Source organism: Mirounga angustirostris, unplaced genomic scaffold, assembly GCF_029215605.1.
Source record: "Mirounga angustirostris isolate CCGP_5_RB_7025 unplaced genomic scaffold, mMirAng1.0.hap1 SCAF_1, whole genome shotgun sequence".
Lineage (NCBI taxonomy): Eukaryota > Metazoa > Chordata > Mammalia > Carnivora > Phocidae > Mirounga > Mirounga angustirostris.
Genome location: NW_026991709.1, coordinates 208,557,188 through 208,582,399, shown reverse-complemented (window position 1 = coordinate 208,582,399; position 25,212 = coordinate 208,557,188). Strand labels below are relative to the sequence as shown.

At 46.7% G+C, this 25,212-nt stretch overlaps 1 protein-coding gene across 3 annotated transcripts in view; it reads right to left on the bottom strand.

Annotated features, from left to right (window-relative positions):
- The window catches only part of DNMT1 (DNA methyltransferase 1), a 45,825-nt gene extending 21,479 nt beyond the window's left edge, over positions 1 to 24,346 (bottom strand). The window contains exons 1-16 of one of the 3 annotated variants that reach the window (XM_064571418.1): positions 24,189 to 24,346; positions 16,186 to 16,222; positions 15,371 to 15,478; positions 14,961 to 15,180; positions 14,269 to 14,344; positions 12,395 to 12,470; positions 9,718 to 9,752; positions 9,250 to 9,355; positions 6,944 to 6,978; positions 5,837 to 5,921; positions 4,100 to 4,134; positions 3,296 to 3,377; positions 1,391 to 1,425; positions 1,023 to 1,068; positions 848 to 928; positions 667 to 776 (exon numbers count right to left, since the gene is read on the bottom strand). In XM_064571418.1, coding sequence (XP_064427488.1) covers positions 667 to 776; positions 848 to 928; positions 1,023 to 1,068; positions 1,391 to 1,425; positions 3,296 to 3,377; positions 4,100 to 4,134; positions 5,837 to 5,921; positions 6,944 to 6,978; positions 9,250 to 9,355; positions 9,718 to 9,752; positions 12,395 to 12,470; positions 14,269 to 14,344; positions 14,961 to 15,180; positions 15,371 to 15,478; positions 16,186 to 16,222; positions 24,189 to 24,268 — 1,247 coding nt within the window. In that variant the 5' untranslated portion in view covers positions 24,269 to 24,346. Of the gene's footprint in view, positions 1 to 666; positions 777 to 847; positions 929 to 1,022; positions 1,069 to 1,390; positions 1,426 to 3,295; positions 3,378 to 4,099; positions 4,135 to 5,836; positions 5,922 to 6,943; positions 6,979 to 9,249; positions 9,356 to 9,717; positions 9,753 to 12,394; positions 12,471 to 14,268; positions 14,345 to 14,960; positions 15,181 to 15,370; positions 15,479 to 16,185; positions 16,223 to 23,613; positions 23,983 to 24,188 lie in introns of those variants that run through there. The other 2 variants (XM_045863047.3, XM_064571421.1) reach the window with 2 other exon arrangements.
- Between the last annotated feature and the right edge of the window lie 866 nt (positions 24,347 to 25,212).

The window sequence follows — 25,212 nt, the reverse complement described above, 5'->3', positions numbered from 1 at the left end:
TAGCCCCCTCCCTGACCCCCTGCTCCCTCAACTCCAACCATAGCAGCCTCATCACTGAGTCTTCCAGAGCCAACAGGAGTCCACCTCGGAGTCTCTGTACCTGCTGTTCCCTCCACCTGGTGGGGGAGGGGGGGCGGGCGCGGGGACGTCTTTCCCTAGCTATCCCCTTAGCTTGTTCTTTATGTCACTAAGGGCTCTGCTCGTTACATACCCGCCATTCCAAAAACATTCTTTCTCCCACCCCCTCTCTGCTCACCATGCTTTTCACATCTGTCGTAGCTGTTACTACCTGACAGGCATAACTGTTTCTGCCTCCATGAAAGCAGGGACCTGCTGTGCTCCATCCCTAACACCTAGATCAGTACCTAGCACATGTCTGGCCCTCATTTGAATGAGCTTCAGGCTATGTATAGACTGAAGATTAAACACATGTAGTTTTGACAAACCACACAGCAAATTCTACTATTCCTACTATCTTTGTGGTTCTTATCCATGAAGTGTTAGCAACTTAAGAAATGTTACAGGTAGGTGCTAAAGAACTTCACTAGGATGGGGGAAGGGGAAAAAACAAACGAAAACAAAACAAACAACTTCACTAGGATCTTAAGAATTTCAGCATCTTCAGGGAAGTGCTGTATTACAAAAGAGCAGAAGCATATCCATTACCTGAAGCAGGTCAATTTGTGTTGGGGAAGAGCCTCATAACTCTCAAAGCCAGACTCGTTGGCATCGAAGATGGAGAGTTTCTCACTTGTCAACAACTGTGGCTCATCCACCTGAGAGACATCGGACCATTAGGCAGCAGCAGAGACAGGGACTGGAAGGCTGGGAGCAGAGCCGAACTTACTGCGTCAGGAGGATGCTGTTCATACTTTAGTTCGGCATCATCCAGGTACTGTCCACACTGCACACACCTCAGAGGATTGGTCTGGGGGCATGAACACAAGCAGCGCTCAGAGGGCCAGCTCTGGGCAACCCCACTGGTGCCGTACCACTGGGTTTACCCCCAGCTATAGGTTTACCTTGGAGGACACTACTGTTTTGTTTCGAGCCATTTTTTTCTCAGTTCTGAGAATAAAGCACAAGACGGTTTGGTTTTTTTAATCCTATCAGAACATGTAAGAATCTACCAAAGCTACACCTTATCTACCAACACAGATGAGCATCAGCTGCTGCCTCAGGGGCAAGGGGCTGGGTCCACTCCCCACCCTTACCACACAGAGGGCACCTGCCTCACGCAGAATTGGAATGTTTTGATCCTGAGCTCACAGACCCAATCAGATACAAAGCTAAGCTAAGGCTGCTCTAAATTCACTAAAAACCTCTTTTTCTTTCTAGAACAAGAATTTTAATGTGACCTGCTTTTACCAAGACAAAAATAAGTTCTTACGGTTCTTTGGATGTAGTTTTGCGTCTCTTCTCTTCCTAAACAGAGAGAATGAAAGAGGAGTGAAGAGTACAAAAGTATTTTATATCTTAATAATGCTTCAGAATTTTATATACATGGTTATCACAAAACCTAGTCAGAGGCAGGGAAGAAGGCAGTCAAAGGACCCAGTGAGACCCCAGCCATCTGCGGTGTATAAAGTCTTATATTCAAAATTCCTATAATGAAAGCCTTCCTTAACAGACTCCTAACAGAGACCGTTTTGTTTTGTTTTTTATTTTAAAGATTTGACAGAGAGTACAAGTGAGCACTCAAAAGCAAGGGGAGCAAGGGAGGAAGAAGCAGGCTCCCCGCAGAGCAGGGAGCCCAATGTGGGGCTCGATCCCAGGACCCTGAGATCACAACCCGAGCCAAAGGCAGTTGGTTAAGCATCTACCTTTGGCTCAGGTCATGATCTCAGGGTCCTGGGATCGAGCTCCATGTTGGGCTCCCTGCTCAGCAGGAAGTCTGCTTCTCCCTTTCCCTCTGCCCCTCCCCCCAGCTTGTGCTCGCTCTCTCAAAATCTTTTTCAAAAAAAAAAATTAAAATTAAAATGCTTAGCTTTCTTGTACAAGCAGTACCTCATAAGTCAACAACTGATGAGGGGTGCTATGAAATGAATTAAGTCTCCCCAGATTTCAAGCTGAAGCCCTAACCCAGAATGTGGCTGTATTTGGAGAGGAGGCTTTTAAAGGAGGTGACTGAGGTTAAAAGGGTGGTCATAAGGGTGGGCCTTAATCCAATAGGACTGTGTTCTTATAAGAGACACCAGGCGCACTCCCCCTCCACGCTCGCACAGGGAAGAGCCTGTGAGGACATGGTGAGAAGGCAGCCATCAGCAAGCCAGGAAGAAAGGCCTCACCAGAAACTAACCCTGCTGGCACTTTCATCTTGGACTTTGAGTCTCCAGAATTATGAAAATAAACATCTGTTGTTTAAACCACCCGGACTATGGTATTATATTAGTCTGTTTGGGCCACCATAAAGAAAGGGGAAACTTCTTTCTAGAATTATTTTGGGTAAATGAAGGAATGAGAGAACTGAACTATCACCACTTTGCAACTCCCAGTGATACAGACTTAAGCAATAACTGCTAAAAACCTCGAATGAAAAGCTGAGAGGGACTTTATAAAGGATGGATTGGGCGACCACACCGGCCCAGTGATCAGTCTTAAAACCAGAAATAGACAACCGTGCCCTCTGGTATGATGCAACAGGAAGCACCTGGGAACACCTCAGCAGTCCACTGGAAACAGAGGACCGGCTTCTGGGTAAGCCCCCAGACCTAACCATCAGTCTGTAGGAGACAGGGCTGGAGGGAGATGCTTAACAAAAGAGGGGTGCGAACAACAAAAAAAACAAAACCCAGAAACTGTACAGGTAAGCCAGTTCCCTCCATAAACTACAAGGGGAAGGGGCACAGCTCTGGATGAGACAGGACAAATACCAACCAAATTCACTGTACTGACCTCGTTTGAGTCCTGATTCAGTCTCCACTGTCTTTTATAGGCAGGGAAATTTGAACAGACTAGACCTGGACATTGTGTTAATGGTGGTCTTGTGGTGATATTTAAGAACAGTCCTTTCCTCTTACAGGTAGTTCTTCTGTAAATATTTCAGTAATACATCTGGAATTTGTTCAGCATCATCCAGGGGCGAGGGAGGCTGGGAGATTGGGGAGGAACGGACTGAAACACTGGACTATGAGCTGAGAGCTGTTGCAGGTGGATGAGAACACAAGGGGTTGCTACCTTATTCTGCCTACTTTGGGGTATGCGTGAATGCTTCCATAATAAAAAGTTACCTTCAAAAAAAAAAAATCACTTTGGGATGTAGGAAATACAGCAGGATTGAAAAATAAGAGCTTACCTTTTCATCCTCATCTTTTTCGTCGGAAACTTGTGGTTTTACTCTTTCAGGTTCTTTCTCTTCAGGTCTCCGTTTGGCAGCTCTATTAGGTAAATAAATATATGCCAAATATTTGCTCAGAATAACCATACTGCCAACTCATATCGAAAATAACAAATATGGGGAACCTGGGTGGCTTAGTCAGTTAAGCGTCTGCCTTCAGCTCAGATCAAGATCCCAGGGTCCTGGGATCAAGCCCCACATCAGGCTCCTTGCTTAGTGGGGAGCCTGCTTCTCCCTCTGCCCTCCCGCCCCACTCGTGTTCTCTCTCTCTCTCTCTCTCTCTCATTCTCTCTAATAAAATCTTAAAACAAAAACAAAAAAACCCCACAGATTAATGCCTCCCTATTGAAAAGCAAAATATTCAGAATATCTGGGCAACAGATTCTTTCTTCCCATTCAATAAAGAAAGCCCCTTGTGATGGTGGCCCTAAAAGGAGCATTGATAAGTTGTAACCCCAAGAGAAGGCCCCCAGAAGCCCCCTGTGACCCCTCCAATGCAGGCCACATGAGAAACGCTGGAAGCTAAGAGACACATGAGATTGTGCAGGGGATGGGACGGCTACCCAAGTGGCAGAGGGTAAGGAGTAAGGATGAGGCCCAGTTTAATTTCTTATCCAACCCTGCCCGAAAGGATCCAATCTTCCAAGAATATCAGCAGCTCCCTGTAAACCTCTACATCATCACAGATCTCTAGAACAATAATTTCAATAATGAAAATTTCACAAAGCACAGCACAAAGGCACAAGCATTTCAACCACTTACAGATCTTTGGGTTGACTTCTGGGTCTCTTTTCATCCTAAGAGGGTGAAGCAGGGGAGGAGAGAGAAAGAGGGGAAAAGTTAGTTTCTGAGAAAAGAGCAAGACCAAACTGAAAGTATCAGTTAACGATCGAAGCGCTGTGGAACTGGAGAACAGGAAAAGTCCGCGCGGATCTACAGACTAGTGATGAGACTTCCAATTTTTAACTCCATTCCCTACCCCCTCCAAACAAGAGTTGACCAAGAGTTGGCAAATGGTTTCTATCAAGACTCAGAAAACAAACATTTTCGATTTTGTAAGCCCCACGGTCTGTGTTGCAACTACTCAACCCCGTCATTATAGCATAAAAGCAACCAGAGACAATACAGAAGTGAAAAGGCACGGCTGTGTTCCAACAGAACTTTATAAAAAGGAGCAGAGGGCCAGCTTTGGGCCATCATTAGCCAACCCAGTCCCAGGAAAGCTCATCGTAAAAGGGAATATTACAGCCATTTAGCTTTTGTTGGCCAGAACGCCGGCAGTTCCAGCTCTCATCTGGTCAGAAGTGAAGAGGTCATACAGACAGGCATCAGGACAGCAGGAAAAAAAACAAGGACAAAACTTGGCAATCCAATATGGGGGGGAAAAAAATCAATTAAAAGAATTCCCAACAGTCACCAACTCCTTGTTATATACAATCTAGCACCTTCTGAACTTACATACATACAAAAAAAAAAAACCAAAAAAAAACAACCCTCTGAAATTTATTGAGCTCATTTTCATAGAGTAACAAGTCTATTAGTGGATTTATTAAAACAGAAAAGCTAACAATATTAGAAAGGGTCAAATGTGGGACCCCTCCATCCCTTTCTACCGTGAAGCAAAAGCTCCTGCCAGTTTCTGTCTGCGGGGGATGAGTGCTCTGACACCATCACTAAGGTCTCTCTAGAGGGCCTGGAAAGGGATACCGGGCAAGCACCTTTAGTAAGATAACCAGTATCTGGACAGAAAAGGTGAGAGACAAGAAGACGGCAGAGCGAGCTGGAGGTGACACCAAAAGGGTCAAATGCCACAGAATGAGAATGGATGCCTATTGCCAACCAGGCCGGAAGTAAGGAAGTTCATGACCCAGCAAGTCTGTGACCTCGGTCTCCACTGTCTAGATCTCAACAGACAAAAAAAACCCACAGAGACAATCCTGGGATTATCCCAGTTCAGCTTCTCTTAGAAGGAACCACACTGCCTGAAGAGCAGCCCCAACGGCGTGAATACCCGCCCCCGGAGCTCAGGTAGTAGGACCGCCATTCTGTATTTTTATGAAGGCCCAGCCCTGCTGCATGTATAATGCTTTGGAGTTTATGACATTTCACTTAGCTGAAATGGGGGTCTGTGTTGCAACTACTCAAGAGGCTGGCAGGATGGAGAGACCTAGACTCAACTCAGGAAGCCAGTTAAGCAGCACAGGTATGGCTGATGTGTCTTAGGGGACACAGATCAAGCCTTCTCATGGAGGCTTCTTACGCATACCTTCGTCAAGGCACACACAGGCCCTATCCACTGTGATGGATAAACAACTAAACGTTCACTGACATGCAGCGATAATCACCAACCCCCACGAGGGGGATTAGGTAACTTTCCCAGAGTTGCCTGAGGGGAGGTAGGGCAGGATTTGAACCCAGAGCCCTGCCCCATGCCATGTGTCTCAACCACAGGGGAACAGAAGCAAAGTGACATTTAAGAAACCAAGATTCAGTCTTTACCTTCTCCTCTTCTTCATCCATTTCAGCCTGCATTCCAATTCTTCCTTCTCTGTCTGGCTCCTCCTTAGACTTCGGTTTAGGTGTTCTGTCACACAAAACAAAATACACACACCCCAATCAGCTCAGAGAGCCTGACGCCATGGCAAGCAGCCCCACTGAGGACTACAGTCTCCTCCCAGGACTTAGAGCTTTCCCAGCTGAAGGGCATGTCTTCCCTGCAGGAAACCCGGAAGGCACTTATTACTTCAGAACTTAGGATCTTTAGAAATGCCATCAATGTTTCATACAGATGCTGCTGACACACACCAGTAGCTTAAAACAAAAACAAACAACCCCCCCCCGCCCCGCCACACACACACTAGGACTCCATTGATTTCCTGTAACCTGATGGGAACATGCCTGCAGTGGAAGTGGCCCTGAGGTCACCCCGTAGAGGTTCACAAGAGCTGGTCTGATGTGCAATCTGCCCCAGCAACCATGGAAAGCCACTCTCCACATAGTATCTTGGCCACAGGGCCCTGCCACTCCATTTGGATGTTCTGCCCAGCCCGAGACAAAGGCCCAGTCTCAACATTCACCTCAGCCAGGTGGAGGTCAACAGAGGCTTGAAGTGCTTTTCACCTCTGCCCTCACACTCAGCCACCGCCACAAAAGCACACCCAGGCTGGCCACGTCATGAAGAAGAGGCAGATCCTCCCCGTCATCCCCACCAAACCTGGCCAAGATCAGCTGACAGTCATCAAGATGTAGACTCCTAAGCTAAATAAATGCTATCTCTTAAGCCACTGGGCTTTAGCGACAGTCTGTTACACAGTGTCTTCACAGCTGTGGGTAAGGAACAGTGCCGCTCCTTCAATGCCCTTTACCGCCACCTGACAAACCACTTGCTGTATGACCACCACAGAGGAAGAGCCTGGGGTCAAGATCAGCTGAGGTCAACTGAGCCCTGCTTTCACTGTGGTGGTCTGACCTTCCACAAGCAGAACCATCCCCACACATGTATAACTTACACACCTAATGCCCTGTCCACTCAGCTCTCTACCAGAGCACTTATTTTGGCAATTAAGTTCACAGTAGAAAGTACAAAGGCATGTTAACTATACTTACGGTTCTTTGGTTTGACTTCTGAGCCTCTTTTCTTCCTGGGGGAGGAGGGGAGAGGAAAAAAAACTAGTTGATTTTTCCTCACTTAGACCTGATTTTTTTTTTTTTTAAGATTTTATTTGAGAGAGAGAGCGCGTGCACATACAAGCAAGCAGGGGAGAAGCGGAGGGAAAGGGAGATAATCTCCAGCAGACTCCGTGCTGAGTGCAGAGCCCGACACGGGGGCTCGATCCTAGAACCCGGAGATCATGACCTGAGCTCAATCCAAGAGTCGGATGCTTAACTGACTGAGCCACCCAGACGTCCCTCCCTGATCTTTTTTAAGTGTTCTGTGGAAATAAAACCTAAACTGATCCTATAGCTAGCTGGTGCGAGTAAAGACAATCTTCAAGACAGCAAGTTTATTTCTGGTGGGGTAAGCAGGCAGGAGTCGCAGGATCTAAGAGTTTTATAATCCAAGTGTTTTACCCCCAAACCCTTCTATCACCCGTCATTAGGAAGTGTGGACAACCTCACAGACAACTGGCTATCAAAACCAGGGGCCTATAATAATGGCAGGAAGCAGGATGGCCCACTCTGAACAAGTGCTCTAGCTCAAACACTGACAGCACACCGTTTGGAACCTGAGCTTAAAGAGCTAAACACATCTCTCTGGAAAACATCGAGTTGTATCCAGCCTCAAACCCCACATTTTGTGAAGAGACCACAGGAGTTGATAATGTGGAGAAGAAACACATCACAGACCATTCTCTACAAGAAGAGATACTGGGAGGAACGCCTGGGTGGCTCAGTCGGTTAAGCGGCTGCCTTCGGCCCGGGTCATGATCCCAGGGTCCTGGAATCAAGTCCCACATCAGGCTCCTTGCTCAGCAGGGAACCTGCTTCTCCCTCTCTCTCCCTCTGCTTGTGCTCTCTCTGTCAAATAAATAAAATCTTTAAAAAAAGAAGAGATACTGGGAGTCTGACCACAGACAAGGCATTTCAGTCCCGCCCAAAGCTCCTTTGGAGGGTGGTCAAGCAAGCCCCCTAGAACTGCCTGCGCTCAAATGAGTTGCTGTGTGCTAACTAACTGCTGTCTGATTTTAACAAGTATCAGGGTAGGCAAGGTGATCAATTAAAGGCTAGCTTTAAGGACCAAATGGCTCAAGAATTACCATACATCGTAGCTGCTCCTCCACTAGAGCGATAACACACGCCCATCCTTTAAGAGGTTCCCACTAACAGCAGTAACCCTCCAAGTTTGTAAGAAACTTCCAGTTGATGCCTTAACAGGACAAAGAACAGGATCTGATATTGCTCCATCACCTGTGACCGCTCAGTGTTAGCAGTCTGTCATACAGGGAGTACTGTCTAATGGTAAGGCTTCCAGTATCAAACCCCCATTCCCTCTCCTCTCCCCACCCCGAGGGGGTTCAGGTGGCACATCTCTGTTTCACAGAACCTTAAACTCTGATTTTACAAAGAAACTGGAGGTCTGGGGAAGACCTGGGGGGAATCTGGGCTGACCTCAGTTAAGAATACAACTTAGGGGTGCCTGGTAGCTCAGTAGTTTAGGTGTCTGCCTTCGGCTCAGGTCCTGGGATCAAGCCCCACGTCAGACTCCCTGCTCAGCTCAAGAGGGGAGCCTGCTTCTCCCTCTCCTTCTGCCACTCCTCCTGCTTCTGCTCTCTCGCACATTCTCTCAAATAAATAAAAAAGAATACAACTTGAAGAGGGGCTCAGGTGGCTCAGTCATTTGAATGTCCAACTCAGTTTTGGTTCAAGTCATGATCTCAGGGTCCTGAGTTCAAGCCCCACATCAGGCTCCATGCTCAGCACGGAACCTGCCTGAGAGATGCTCCCTCTCCCTCTCCCTCTGCCCTTCTCCCAACTCATCTCTCTAAAATCTTAAGGAAACACACACACACACACACAAACACACACGCGTGCGCACGCACACACAACCTTATATCTGGATGCTGCTATAGGATTTTAGCACCACACGTGTTTGAAAATTAGATTTCCACAAAGACTTGACGAGCAAAGGAGGCAGATGGGCAAGGGCATGGACCGAAGTTCTGCAACTGATGAACTAGCACAAGGTCCAGCTGACCGCCAAGCCTAACACTGGTGTGCTCATCACCACAGCCACATAACCCCTCTTCCAGGTAGAGAACCACAGAAAAAGGGAGTTTGAAAAGCATTTTGGCTAAAGTTAAGGTCATTTTGATTAGAGAAAGTCATTTTGTTCCTACAGGCTCCCCACTTCCCGTGACCCCCTTCCTAAAACCAAATGGGGACTCAAAGATTAAAAAGTACAATCGACAAACTTGGATGTGACCAGGCTTTACTTTTTCATCTCTTTCTTCCTCTTCTTCCATGTGTGTTCCAGGTCTTACTCTTTCCGGTTCTTCTGCAGGGAGCGGTCTAGCAACTCTGTCAAGCAAAGCAGCACACACCCCAAGGGTGACTCTCCCAAACTCCTCCCCTGCAAGCAGTTTTCATACGGTCCTTCTCTTCCTACCCAAGAAAGCAATCTTTATCTCAGAACCTCAAAGGGCACATACTACTTTAATATTTAATAGGACCTTTAAATCTGGTTCTTCCCTCAATTCTTTCTTTGCAATGAGAATTCTACATGAATTGAAGGTTAATAATCTGACCCCAAATTCAGCATTCTTAAGCTATCTACGGTCGCCATGGCAACTCACAATAAAGCTCCTTAAAACTCTTCAGAAAAGTCGTTTCAGTAATGAAGACTGCACATTGTACAGAAAAGATGTATTAATTATTCTTACTGTTCTCTGGATGTAACTCTCCGTCTCTTCTCCTCCTGTGTGGAGAGCAAGGGAAGAAGACACGAATATTCATTTCAAAGAAGATCAAATGAAAAGCATGGGTGAGACAGTATTCAATACATTTGATACAGTTAAACATGGCAGAGGATCTGGGTTTGGGGGGAAAGAGCTGGGCAACCATCAGTCTGGTAGTGATGCCCCCCCCCGCCTCAAAAGAGAGGCGAGGCCCAGGAGTTGGCCCAGCACATGTCCATGTACCAGCTTGTCTAGTGATGCTATGTAAACGAATCAAAGATCCTCCACCTTCCGTCAGGAATTCTTTAGCATTAGAAAAAAATGAAATAGTAATCTGAGATTCACATCAGCAAGTAAGAATGACAACCTCAACTGGACACCGGCTCTTTTCGGATGAATACCCTAGCGCGCCATTTTCCTAAATTCACACTATTTGCCATCTCCAGGATATCTATATATATTTAAAAGGGATAAAAATATTGTGATGATAAAATAGATCTGCACCTTGTTGGAGGTGGAGGTTACAACAATAATCCGCACATGCGAGTATATACACATATATGTGAAAACTGGTAAGGTCTAGATTGTACCAATGTCAGTTCCTGGTTTTGCTGTCGTATTAGTTATAGGAGAGATTACCATCAGAGAAAGTTGGGTAAGTTACACAGAACCTCACTGTATTCTATCATGTGAAACACATCTGAAAGAAGTCTGTATATGTATCTATGGAAAATTCTGCCTCCAGGCTACCTTCAGACTTGAGCTACATCCGCTCCTCCGCTCCTCCTGAGTCTCCAGCCTGTTGGCCTGTCCTGCATGTTTCACAATTGCCAGCCTTAAACCCATGAGCCAATTACTTAAGATTAATCCTATATATATATACAGTATATATATATACAGTCTATTGGTTGCTTCTCTAGCGAACACAGATATAGATTTTTATACTAGTATACTAATACATTCTCTCTCTCAAACAACATGGAAGAAACTGATAAATCCTACCCCACCAAATATCCTTCTGCACCACTTAGAAGTTTTACTAGGGGCACCTGGGTGGCTCAGTCGTTAAGCGTCTGCCTTTGGCTCAGGTCATGATCCCAGGGTCCTGGGATCGAGTCCCACATCGGGCTCCCTGCTCAGCGGGAAGCCTGCTTCTTCCTCTCCCACTCCCCCTGCTTGTGTTCCCTCTCTCACTGTGTCTCTGTCAAATAAATAAATAAAATCTTTAAAAAAAAAAAAAAGTTTTACTAAATGCATATAATACCTGTTTTTAAAACATAGTAAATTTTCAAAACTAAGTTGACTAAAGTAAGATTATCTCTGTATGATGACTTATGTGACTAATACCATCTGATACCACTGGTTTGGTATATAAAGTCTTACTCTGGACTATTGGAACAGACACTGTTTTTACAAGTGTTCATCCACAAAGCCCCGAGGCCTTGCACAAACTCAGAAACTGAAATATACATTTGAGAAGCCAGATAAAAAGGCCCAAAAGGTTAGGGTGCAAGAAACCACTCTAAGACAGATGCATGTGGGAAAGAGCTACTGATATTACAAGAGCTAGCCTGCTTCTGCCTGTAATGCTTTTTCCTAGGAGAGAAGAGGCTTGTCCACTGAACAAGTGGTTCCCTCTGTGCCTCAGTTTCCCACTTGAGAGTGGGTAACCCAACTAAACGATAAATATCTGAATAAAGGTTATAAAGAGTAACATCAAGTTTTTTAAAATAGAATCAGTGTGTCTTACAACAGGATGTCAAGCCTACCTCAATGCTAGGGATAGCCCAGTGACACCTGAATGACCCCACAGTGCAGTGCTTCTCACCCAGTGCAATTTTACCCCTCTCCCCAATCTGGCAGTGACCAATAATGCTTGTGGTGGTCACAACTGAGAGGGGAGGGGGGGGATTACTACTGGCATCTAATGAGTAGAAGTCAGGACGCTGCTGTGTTCTACAACCCACTGGGACGCCCCCACACGCAGCAAAGGATTATCTGGCCCCAAAAGTCAATAACGGTATGGTTGAGAAACTGAGTCTTAAGGAGGAGTATCTGTAGTTTGCTCTATCAGTAGCAATAAGGCATTTACTACCTACACATAAACCTACAGACTTCCCCTCAATTTACATAGCTAATCCCACAGCAAAATCAAAATGAAAACTAATGTGTGACCACCTGGTATTATCTAGGTTTGGCCCTCCAGTCACAAGGGAAAGTACCATCAGAGATAACATTTTCTGTGTCAAAGACCCTCAATAAGCCACTGGTTTCCCAACCTAAGAGGTCTAAGCAGATTATACCACATATAAGGAACTGTCTAATGCTCTGTTAGACAAGTTAGATGTGGAAAGGGAGCTTAGGCAAGCAGAAGCAAAGGCTTTAAACATGTCACATCTGGTTGCCAATCTTGTCCACTAGAGAAGTAGGAAGGTAGAGGAGGGAACAGACTGAAGTTACAGGGCTGCCTTGTGAGTAGCAGGGGGGCCTGTGGAGCCCTCAGGCCTAAAAGTGACATGCTTCATACTGCCCAGGTCCAGGGACATGTCCTAAACACCTTGGTCACTTCAAGTCCATTTAGATAGTACTGACTTTGCACTTGGCCTATCAGCAAACATACCAAAAGAAGGCAGAATGAAGACCCTGAAAATGCCAGCCCTACCTGGTCTTTTTCTTCTTCAGGAGACTCATCCGATTTCGTTTTTTCCTGCTCTTCCTCAGGTTTCCGTTTGGCAGGGCTGTCAGAAACAGGAAAGCCAACTGTGAGCTCAGCCAGACGCTAGACCTCCAACAGGCATGAGAGGATTTGTATTCCTCCCTACCAAAGGCCGCCTCTTTAGGACAGATTCAGGTCATGGGTACCTTATTCCCTCCAAGGAAATGCCCTCACTGCCAGGATATTGAAAGAGGCTTCAAGTTTAATGTTTGAGTGACAGGTTAGAATATGGCCATTTTGCAAACCTAAGAAATCATGGATCTAGATGTCGATCAACAGCTGCTGGCCTCACAGAAGAGACCTCACATGCCTCTAGATGGAAAGACACGGCACCATCTATGAAAAAGTCTCAAAAAATAATAAAGCTGGAACCTGATCAAGCTTCTAGACTTAACGAACCAGTTTATAAAAAACACAAGACAAGGAAGACATTAACCACCACAAGGATGCAGTCAGCTAGACCTAGAAACTCTATTGGACAAATGAACTAATTTCTTCAAATAAATGGCAAGAAAAGAAAGGAATCTGTAACTTGAAAGGCTTAAAACAAATCAAGTAAACACAATTTGCCACACACAAGGAAACAGACACTGGCTATGTATTTGATAGTAAGGAATTATTATCCTTTATAAAGTACAAAAATATTAGAGTTATGTTTTGTCTTTTTTTTATTTTTATTTTTTTTAAAGATTTTATTTATTCATTTGACAGAGAGAGACACAGCGAGAGAGGGAACACAAGCAGGGTGAGTGGGAGAGGGAGAAGCAGGCTTCCTGCAGAGCAGGAAGCCTGATGCGGGGCTCGATCCCAGCACCCTGGGATCATGACCTGAGCCGAAGGCAGACGCTTAACGACTGAGCCACCCAGGCGCCCCATGTTTTGTCTTTTTAAAAGAGACTGCTAAATGTTAACATTTTATTCATATTTTGCTAGAATTGCTAAAAAAAAGGAGAGAGAGAGACCGATTTTATCATCTAGAAATATACTGAAGGGGGCGCCTGGGTGGCTCAGTCGTTAAGCGTCTGCCTTCGGCTCAGGTCATAATCCCAGGGTCCTGGGATCGAGTCCCACATCGGGCTCCCTGCTCGGCAGGAAGCCTGCTTCTCGCTCTCCCACTCCCCCTGCTTGTGTTCCTGCTCTCGCTATCTCTCTCTCTGTCAAATAAATAAATAAAATCTTTAAAAAAAAAAAAAGAAAGAAATATACTGAAGGGGCGCCTGGGTGGCTCAGTTGGCTAAGCGTCTGCCTTAAGCTCGGGTCATGATCCCAGGGTCCTGGGATCGAGCCCCGCCCGCATTGGGATCCCTACTCAGCCAGGAGCCTGCTTCTCCTTCTCCCTCTGCCCCTCTCCCCACATCAGGCTCCCTGCTCAGCAGGGGAGTCTGCTTCTCCCTCTCCCTGCTTGTATTCTCTCTCTGCCAAATAAATCTTAAAAAAAAAAAAAAAGGAAATATACAAAATGACATGTCTGGGAGGGGTTTCGAAATAATCCAGTTGGGAGAGAGTTTATGGGGGTACAGATGAAAAGATGGCCAGCTGATAACTGTTGACACTGGGTGACAGGTACCTGCGGGGGGGCAGGGGGAAGATTCATTTTACTATCATGGCTAGTTTTGTATATATTTGAACGTTCCCAGAAGAGTAAGAATACAGGTGTTGAGAAATGCTCTTCATTGGTGTTTAATGAAGAAAACTGCAAGATGAAAACCTATGCAATGTGGAACTCAAAATTGCTAAGTTATACCCTATTAATTCCATTCCTGTTTACCAAAAACAGTTTGCCCTGAGAAAAGATGGCTGTCAATTCATTATATACTGACCCCCTTGAGAAATGAGATAGGATGGTGGTCTGCCTGGTAGTTTGCCTTGTAATCCTGGGGCTAGAAGAAGCTTCAGCTGTTTAAAGAAAAAAAAAAAGCCACTATGAATAAAAGAGTTCACAAAGTGTAGTTCTTAAACATTACCAAGCTAGTGCAGAGAATCAGGTTCTGAAGATTAAGTACCTTCTCTTCTTGTTCGAACCAACAAGAGTCTTGATAAAGGTAGCAATTAGCACCTGCCAATTTGCAGAGCCATGTCATTGGAGCTCTTATTTGAGGGGCCAAAGCCTGAACCAGAGAAGGAGACAACCTCCTCTTATATCATCAAAAGATGAAGTGTCCAAGAACTGGACCTGCGCTCAAGTCCCACACTCTTATGTGTTTTAAAAATTCCAGAAGAGTTACTTTGACTACAAAGGAGTCTATACATTTAGCTTATATAGGCATATAACTTAGAAATAGTATTAATACCTCCTCTTACCTTATACATCATCAATTTAAGCTGTTTTGGGATCTCCTACTCTATACTTGGTCAAAGAACAAATCTGAAGAAGTATCTACAGCTAAGCTAGTTAGGAAGTATTCACGAGAAACAAACCAGGAGGTACTACCCCAGGGGGACCTATGGCTCCCAGTCTGGTACCATGTCACAAGACAGCTAATCTCCCCCAAGATTAAATAAGTGGTCTTACACTTGGTCTCTCCATCGGACTTGCTTCTCCTGGGGATGGAGATTTTGGAAACGGGTCTGGGGGATTTGTTTTCCTCTGCCATTCCCGCTCTGCGGTCCTCACCGCTTGTCTGGCTGCCGTTTCCTAGACATCCATTCACTTCCCGACTGAAGGCATGCGCTCCGTTCTCCAAGGATAAATCTTTATTTAAAAGGGATTTGACTTTAGCCAGGTAGCCCTCCTATAGCAGGAAAGGATAATTTAAGTAGCAGTGAATGTAAACAAGCGGCAGTAAGAGAATAAGGAAACACGCACGTCCTTTATAACTACTGGGTAAAAAGGAGAGCTGGGGATGATTCTGCCTCCCTGGTCACACGGGTTACACGGGAGGAGACGTTTTCTAGACGCCAGGATGCTGAGAACTGACTTACCTCTGATAATTCCTCTTTATGTAATTTGGTTTCCAAGTCACATAACTGATTCTTTATTTCTGTTTGCAGAAATTCATGCAGGAGATTCAGTTTCTCCTTCACACATTCCTAAGGGAAGAATATAGGTTTAGATGTCCCCAGACTCCCACATCACTAATGGACTAATACACAGAAAATTAAGCTGCCTGGCCACGAAATACCAACTGAATGGCAGGCAATGCTGACTCAGCCTGAAAAACTGAATATTCACAAGACACGTTTGTGATGTTTCCCTTAAGATCACATCACACCATCTCCAGGGTGGTGAAATATGGGAAGATTAGGAGGTGGGATAGAGACACATAACAGTGTATTAGAAAAAAACTGCCTTTGAGAAGGGTGACCAGGACAAGTTACAATTAAGAATTGATGGTGTGGAACCTAGACTGGGAAACTTATCAATGAGTTACCAAGAGATTAGCAGCACGTTAACACAGAACATTAAGAATAATATCTAAGTTATCCTCAAAACTATGGAAAAAAGCTGGGGTGCCTGAGTAGTTCAGTCGGTTGAATGTCCAACTCTTGGTTTCAGCAAAGGTCATGATTTCCTCGGTCGTGTGATCAAGCCCCATGTCAGGCTCTGCGCTAAGCAGGGCATCTGCTTGAAGATTCCTCTGCACCCCCCCCCCACTTGCACACATGCACACTCTCTAAAATCTTATTAAAAAAAAAAAAACCTATGGAAAAAAGCTGATTCCACTTAAACTTTTTATGAACCACAAAGTATCTGTCAAATAGTAACATTTGGCAATAAAATTTAAGGTGGAGATTACCTTTTCTGTTAGGCTATCTCTTTCCAAATCTTTGAGCCTGTGGGAAGAAAACAGGAGAAAGAAAGGCAATTATGCAACTGTTTACTCTAAGACTAAAAAAACAAACAAAAAAAACAAAAACTGTGGTTTTAAGATTTTATTTATTTGTCAGAGAGAGAGCGCGCGAGCGAGCGAGTGCACAAGCAGAGAGAGCGGCAGGCAGAAGGAGAAGCAGGCTCCCCGCTGAGCAAGAAGCCTGATGTGGGACTCGATCCCAGGACTCTGGGATCATGACCTGAGCCAAAGGCAGCCACTTAACTGACTGAGCCACCCCGGTGTCCCTAAAACCACAGTTTTAAAGAACTTTGGAAATAAATTTGACATGTAGGAGTGTTAGGGAAAAGACAAACAAACAAGAAAACACCACAGTGGTTTTCTCCTACCCCTGAGCTAGAAATCCTACTATAATGCCTGTAGTAGTCACTAAGAAGTCATTTGCAATCTGAATGAGGTCTTCCCCCCTCACCCACCACCCTTTAGGGTGCAGTTTTTCTGATAGTGAGAGAACAGAGGAGCTCTATAACAGTATTATTTGCAAAGGAACTAGGAAAATGGAGGCAGGCCATATAGTTGGGGTCCACCTGTTAAATGACTTACAGGTGGTCTTCCCCCAGTTGGTCTGGCAAGACCCCATGAAAGGGCACAGCACAGCGTGGCCAGTGTTAGAAGGAATGGGCCAGGGTCATAAGATGCAGTGGGGAACAGCCAGCTAACATTCCCAAAGGCTAGGGTGCGGGGTAGCAGCATTCTAATGAGGAACATAAGAAAGGGAAGTAGGGGCGCCTGAGTGGCTCAGTCACTTAAGCATCCTGCTCTCGGTCTCAGCTCAGGTCTTGATCTTAGGGTCGTGTGTTCAAGTCCCACACTGCGCTTCACGCTGGGCATGGAGCCTACTTAAAAAAACACAACAACAAAAGGGAAGTAAAGGCATCTGGTGCAGCAGGGAGTACCCACACTCAGGGTTGACAGATGAAGTGAGAAGAGTTATTGGCTGGCACCTCACCAGAGAGCTCTTCCTTTGGAATGTTTAGACCTAATCCTTCAGGAGTGCAGAACTGTCATGAGTTTGGCTGGAAAAGCACAGCCTGATATGATCATTGAAGATTAGTGTCTTGCCTTTTTTGGGGGGGGGTGGGGAGAATCAAGGAACAAGAGCAGAAGACACCGAGGAAAGGGAGATGAGTGGACAAGCTGTGGTTCCTAGGCTGGGTGCCAACTGTGGACAGTGCAGGGAGAACAAGTCTAACCAGCTGGGTTAGCATCGGTCACTGGAGAAGAAGTGCCCTGGGCAGGGACTGGGCCTCTACCGTCTCTGAAGCCTCGCACCCAGCATCCATACAGACAATGTACTCCGTTATCACTAGCCAAAAGGGTAAGAACAGAGCTCTCCCAGGCTGGTTTTTCCAAAGAGCAAGTGTGAGCAGCAAAACCAGGAATGCAAGCAATAGGCTTTGCTGGACTAATGTCACAGAGGCTGCTCTGAGTGCATGTGGGCCCTGCCTCTAGCTTTGATCCCCACATCTGTAGGTACCTATTGTACGCCAAGCCCTATTCTAGGCAACGAGCTGGGTAATGGGATGCAGGGACCGCCAGGCAGGGACCTTCTGACCTGGGTGGTCAGGAAAGGTCTTTCTATAGAAGACTCTGACTGCAGACACAGTGGTAGTATATACTATATATTATACACACACAGAGTACATGTAACGCCTTCAAAGTCATTCTACCCTCGAAGTAACTCAGGTCCGGGAGAGCCAGATGAGAATAGCTGCAGAACTCTGTATGCACAGCCAGACACACACACATGCTGCTCCAGGAGCCTCACATCGGACTTCTCAGTCACTCTACTTACAAAACCATGGCAAAAACACGGCCCCTTGATCCTGAGGTTACCTCAGGTGTTAAGGACAATGCTCAGCTGACTATGAAGCCCATCAAAGTACCCTTTTCACAATGCTGACAACTACATCTGGGCACAAATTCTGTCAACCCCTTCCATGAATTGGGATTATTTAGTCTGGCAGAGAGGAACAAAATAAACTCTTCAGAATACCTAAAATATCTTGCCCTGTGAAGATGGACTGTAACCTGCCTGGCCCCAGAGAGGAAGGTCGGAGCCCAGGGCAGGCACTGAGGAGCCAGAAGTGTGACAGGGAGGAGGCTGGTCAGTGCACTTCCCAAGAGTCCATCCCTTCCCCGGTAAAACTGAGGATGATACCACCTCACATCTGCTTTACATTCAGAGCCAGGAGGATTAGAAACAGACATGAAGGACCAGGCAGGGCACTCAGAACAACAGCCATGTTATAACGAGATAAAACCTTAGCTCCCATCCAGCCCAAGATCCCACGATTCATTTCTAGTTGCTTCCCTCAAACAGTCTTATAAGGGAAATAAAGCATAACTGAAGGAATAAAGCAAATACAGTTCAAACCTGAGGGCTTCTGAAGAGCAAGGGTATAAAAAGCATCAGGAAGGACTAGCCCAGAGGAGTAGAGAGCTCAGTGGGAATGGAGCAGGGGAGCTGCCGAAAACAGGAGCAGTCCAGTGGGGAGCTGGCTCAGTACACCCAAGAAACCCACACAAGTCAGGCTGGGTGCCAGTCTGAGGGAGGTCAATAACTTCAGGCTAAAAAATTGATCTTGTTCCATAGTTAAACCACTGAAGGAATCATGGCGGGGCGGGGGGAGGGGGGAAGGGGGGCCGCGGGGAGGAGGTAACCAAGACATCAGAGCCATGTTTTAGGAAAATTAATCTGGCAAAAATACATTATGTCGATTAGACAGGAAGAGATTACAAGATGTTAAATCACTCTTTAACACCCTAAACTAGAAATGCTGGTCTGTAATATGATTTAGCAGGAATGGAAACCACGCTAGAGAAGTTACAAAACTTCATTAACTCTGCCTCTTGTAACTGGCTGCACGGCAGATGGGGTAGGGCTATCTGAGAGGGTATCTGTGGTAGGCAGGATAATGAGCCCTTCCCAAAAAGAGATGTCCATGCCCTAATCCCCCAGAACCTGTGAATATGTTGCCTTACTGGTAAAAGAGACTCTGCAGATGTGATTAAGGTTATAGCCCTTGAGATGGGCAGATTATCCTGGATTAGCCAGGTGGGCCCAATCTAATCACTTAAATCCTTAAAAGCAGAAAAACTTCCCAGCTGCATTTCAAGAGATGTGACTAAAGAAGGGTGAGAGAGAGAGATGGGACATGAGAACTAGCTTTACTGACTTTAAATATGGAGGCAGTGGGCCGTGAGCCAAAGGATACATCATCTCCAGAAGCTGGGCATGGTTAGAGCCAGCAAGAGAAGAGAGACCTCAGTCTTACAACCACAAGGAACTGAATTCTGCCAACAATTTTAAAGAGTGAAGAAACATTCTCCCCTAGAGCCTCCAGAAAGGAATGCAGCCTGCTAACACTATTTCATCCAGCGAGACCCATACCAGATTTCTGACCTACAGAATTGTTAAAACAGATTTAGGTTCTATTTAAACCACTAAGATAATTTGTTATGGGTGCAATTAAAAACTAATGCAGTATCCGAAATCCAGAACATTTTTGTAGGGAAAAAGTAAACAGGCCATGAGTGTGAAGAGTGACATTTCAGTGAACAGTAGCTCAGTGGCACTAGATGGCTATTCAGCAGCTAGAAACTAAAACTGGCTCTCCTGAGAGACATCAAAACTGGAGTTAGTCCTGTCCAGGTGATAGGCCCAACTGCTGCAAGTCCTAGGACTAGAAGAGATAAGGGTCCAGGAATGAAAGAAAATGATTGAGGGGGAGTGAGGGGAATATCAGGGAAGAGAGAGGCTCCCTGGTAGTAAACACCATCACAGAAGCCAAGGATAAAAAGGATTAAAAAGCTAGATACTGAGAGATGAAAGAGGCTAGAACACCACCTCAATCCTAGAGAAGAATGCCTGATCAAGAGTAGGACTGGATACCGGGCACAAAAGCGAAGGTGGCAGCAGAAGGAACAAGTCCAGACCGTTCTACAAGAAGCCAAAGATGAAGGTTGGAATGATAAGCAGGAATATACATCATCTCTACATGGCATACACTGCTCTATTAACACCTGCCTCAGTAGCAGATCTGCACGTTGCTACTCTAAATTATGCTCCCCTAATGGAAATGAAATATACAGCTGACCATGTGATAAGTAGCACAGGTTTTCTTGCAGGGGCTGCTCTACCACATTCACACGTATCAGCTTAATTGGTCTTCATAGCGCCCAAGCAGAATGGGCAACACCATTCCATTTTACAGATAAAACACCAAGAGTTGGGGCGCCTGGGTGGCTCAGTCAGTCAAGCGTCTGCCTTCGGCTCAGGTCATGATCCCAGGGTCCTAGGATTGAATCCACATCGGGCTCCTTGTTCAGCAGGGAGTCTGCTTCTCCCTCTGCACCCCCCCTTGTGCGTGCTCTCGAGGCTCTCTCTCAAAAATAAATTAAAAAAAAAAAAGGAAAGAAAAAAGAAACCACCATGAAGTTAAACAACTTAGCCCTACAGCTATGGTAGGAAGGAATTTGAACCCCAGTAGTCTGCACCTCTAGAATACTCCTGCAGGGGAGAAACAGAAGAGTCAGTTTTGCCCTCTTCAATACCCAATCAGTTAGAGACATGGAACTAGAGCTAAGAACCTGAAACCCAGTTTAATCACAAAACAGCTAGCAGTTAAAAAAGCTGTCACAGGGTGCCTGGGTGGCTCAGTTGGTTAAGTGACTGCCTTCGGCTCAGGTCATGATCCTGGAGTCCTGGGATCGAGTCCCACATCGGGCTCCCTGCTCAGCGGGGGGTCTGCTTCCCCCCTCTGCCCTCTTCCCTCTGTCTCTCATTCTCTCTCTCTCAAATAAATAAATAAATAAATCTTAAAAAAAAAAAAGCTGTCACAATTACTTAGGCTAATCAGAGTTGTACAAAGGAGGCTGCTACAATCTGTGTTTGAATCCAGGTTTCATTAAAGGGGAAAGTCTGGCATGCGTGCCTCTCAGAGTCTACTCTAACCAAGCTACAGATACAGCAAATAAGGCAAACAAATCACCATCAACTCCAGGGTTGCAAAGGCAACATGCAGGGTGCTCGAGCAGAATTCAACACCCTTCCTGTTATGGGGAAAAGGGATGGTCTTTCTGAGCAGTCTTTTTTTTTTTTTTTTTTAAAGGTTTATTTATTTATCTGAGAGAGTGAGAGAGAGAGAGAGTGTACATGAGAGGGGGGAGGGTTAGAGGGAGAAGCAGGCTCCTCGCTGAGCAGGGAGCCCAATGCGGGACTCGATCCAGGGACTCCAGGATCATGACCTGAGCTGAAGGCAGTCGCTTGACCAACTGAGCCACCCAGGCGCCCTCTGAGCACAGTCTTAAGGATAAATGGATAGTAGTCAACTTAGGGAAGGGGTAGATAGAATTCAGCGTCACATTGGCCGCTCTGCATGGTCTCAGGCCCTGAGAACCTAAGGTTTGTTATGGCTTGTGAGAAGAGCGCAGGATGAATCAGGCAAGTGGACAGGGATTCTGGACTTCAGGACCAGTGCACCCGGCAGCGTGTGGGGCAAGGAAACCATCAGATCCAACTTTTGTAAGAGGATCACAGTTTCCACTTATAGAAAAGACCCGAGTAGCAACAGGAAGACCAGTGAGGGCTTATCGCTTTGTACAAATGGTGGCTTGGACAGAGTAAGAAATATAAGTGGAAAAATGTAGCTTGTCCTGAAAGGCCTAATTTTTAGATTTGGGGCATATTATACTTCAAAAACAAAGTTAAAGACTTAAAAACCCAAACACTGAAAATACTTTCTGGTATTACTACATATCTAATGGAACTACGTGTTTAAAAAAAAGCTGACATATATAGACAAGTTAGCAAAAGTGACAGAAATCCATGAGGACCAGGCCTAGTTTTGTTCCTAGAGTATTCTACTGGACTTAAGTACCTCTTGTGTTATAAGTTATACTCCTCTAATTTTCATAGATCAAGAAGTTATACCTCTATTTACAAATCTAAGTTTAAGGGAGTGTTGAATGCCATGTTTATGTATCTTGTACACTGAAATTCAAAATATAAGAAAAGATGTTGAAAGTCCCATAAGCAGACAATTTCAATGTCTGCCCCATGGTCTAAATCAGAAACCCAAAACTGTGTACCTACAGTAGGCAATTCTAGTTCAAAGTAATATGGAACCTAGGGTTAATGGTGGATGAACTCACCCAAGAGCAGCCAAACACTTGCACTGGCCCAAGAAAACCCCTAAGCCAGTGGCCTGTTCAAAAACCCTAGTTGGAAGGAAAGGTTTTGGCAAGAAGCAGACATCAGCAGGAATCCTTGCTTCCTCATAGCGAACTCCTACAGCATCCACTCTTAAGAACTCTTGAGGATTAAATGAGAAAATGTCAAGTGTTTCATACGATTAGTGACTGATTGGCAGAACTGAGGAAAGCTAGATTAGCCAATAACAATGCTAACACGTGGGCCTTTATGTGCTAGGCATATTCTCATTTCATCCAGTGTCAGTTTAAAGCCCATGTTAATGTAGTCCACAGCTACAGCTTGTTTATGACACTTGCCCAAGGTCAAACAAGCCAGTGGAGATGAGCGTTCTCACCATCAGAGTAAAGAAGGATGGGCTCAAACATCTCTGTTGGGTCTAACATCACCAAGCCAGGGACTTCCGTAATTCCATCTCAAGTCCTATCCTGGGAGGATACAGACAGGGATTCTTCAGCAGGACACACCCCCTCTGTGATTAAGAAGTGGTCTGAACCTGCTTAAGGTTCAGGTAGGGAGCCCCAAATACCACCCCCCCCATACACACACACACACACTCCCAACTCCAAAAGCCCAAAAGACTAGCCTGGCACAACCAAAGGAAACAAGCACAGGGAAATAGGGAAATGGCAAAACCAGCTCACAAATCCAGCTGAGGCGTTCACGCCTGGTCAAGGCTCCAGTGACTAGAGTTCCAAGGAGTGCCGATTTTCAGGAGTGAAATTGGTGCCCTTCACAAATAGGGGCCCAGTATCCTTGCCCACGACCCACCTGCACAGAATTGCTACAGCCAGTCCCGACACTATCTGCTGTGCAACACGCGCGCACACACACAACCCGCGGCCACTTGTGTCACTCGCGCGCGCGCGCCACACACACACACACACACACACACACACACACACACACACACACACACACGGAACTGCAGCCAGTTCTCCCTAGCAAGGCTTCCTTGACGCCCGTGGCTCACAGGCACAGATTTACTGGAAAGGACCACTCAGCCTTCATGCTGCCCGAGCCCCGGTCCTGCGCGGCATGGTGAGAGGTCCTTCCAGAATGCGACTTCCCCAGCAGTCCGAGATGAAGGAAGCCCCCCAGGGAAGACGGGGGTCGCAAACCTGAGCCGGCCGCGCCCGGGCCCCGAGCGGCGACGTCTGTCTCTGGAGGCCGCCATCGGGATGCGCTGCTGGGGGTGCCAAGGGGGGCCCCCAAAATAACCCCAGGGACCGGACCAGCCCGACCCCCCAAGCAGGCCGGGCACCGGAAGTGGAGGCCGAAGTGCCCGGGCCGAGGGGTGTCCTGAGGCCGCGGGCTGCCCACTTCCTGCGCGACCAGACTGGCGGCAGGAGCCAGGCCTGTGGCTCCTCCAGGCAGGGGATCCCCGAGGAGAACCCAAAGCTCGCTCTACTTCGAGATCAGAAGTGACCCCAAGTTTCTAGTCACCAGGGAACTGTGAGGGGCCTCGGCCCATTTTGGCGCCAAACGGCCAGGGGTGCGCGCGACCGGAAGTGCCACCCTGCCCGCGCCAACCGCCGCCGCGCCGTCCCGCGCATGCGCGTCCGTCTGTCAGCAGCAGCCACCGGCTACCAAGAGGGGAAGCAACCCCCCCACCCCCAACGCCGTGCCACTTCCCCACCCCACCCCACCCCATCCCATCCCCCGGCCCGAGTTCACAGACTCCCGCAGCACCTACCGCCTACGGACATCATCGGGCAGGGAGATGGCTCGGGAGGCCAGCGTGGGCACCCGGGCCGGGGCAGTGCGGGCAGGCATTTTGGAAACTGCAGCAGAGACGGCGGCGCCGGCGGCAGAGGCAGCCCTGGCTTTTCGCGCGGAAACCGATGGGGAGGGGCGGCGAGCTGAGGCGGCCTGTACCATCTCGGCCCCGACGTGGGGGAAGGCGGGACGTACCATGGGGAGAGAGGCCATACCATGTGCAGGCAGATAGAGTGGAGCAAGTCGAGCACAGGGGCCGCGCAGGCGCGAGATGGGCGCACACCCCCGCGTGGAGCTGTGGGCTCGTCCAAGCTCCGCTGTTTGCTGGGAGCCTTGCCTGAGAGGTTCATTCATTCATTCTTCGGAGCATGCTGGACATAAAACAAGGAGCATCCCCACAGGGCTCCAGCTTGTGGGCTCTTGGGATTGTAACTGAGGACTTGAACTCCATCTATATGCTCTTTATAGTGACCTTGGATAGGTCATTTGGACCCAGCCTCCGTTTCATCTTTAAAAAGCTGAAAAATCGCAGAAAATCTTGAGGACACACAAACTATGCAGCTAGCATCCAGGATCTCCCAGTGTGGTGAGGCCCAGGCCACTTCCACAGCCTGTGTGTTTAAAAAAGCACCAGAGCTTAGAGAAAGGATAGTCTCTTCAAACGGTGTTGGGAAAATTGGGTATCCACATGCAAACAAGTAAAGTTGGATCCTTACCTTACACCATATAAAAATTAACTCAAAATAGGGGCGCCTGGGTGGCTCAGTCGGTTAAGCGTCTGCCTTCGGCTCAGGTCATGATCCCAGGGTCCTGGGATCGAGCCCCGCATCGAGCCCCGCATCGGGCACCCTGTTCCGCGGGAAGCCTGCTTCCCCCTCTCCCACTCCCCCTGCCTGTGTTCCCTCTCTCACTGTCTCTCTCTGTCAAATAAATTTTAAAAATCTTAAAAAAAAAATTAACTCAAAATAGATAAAAGACCTAAACGTACTCTTGAAACGATA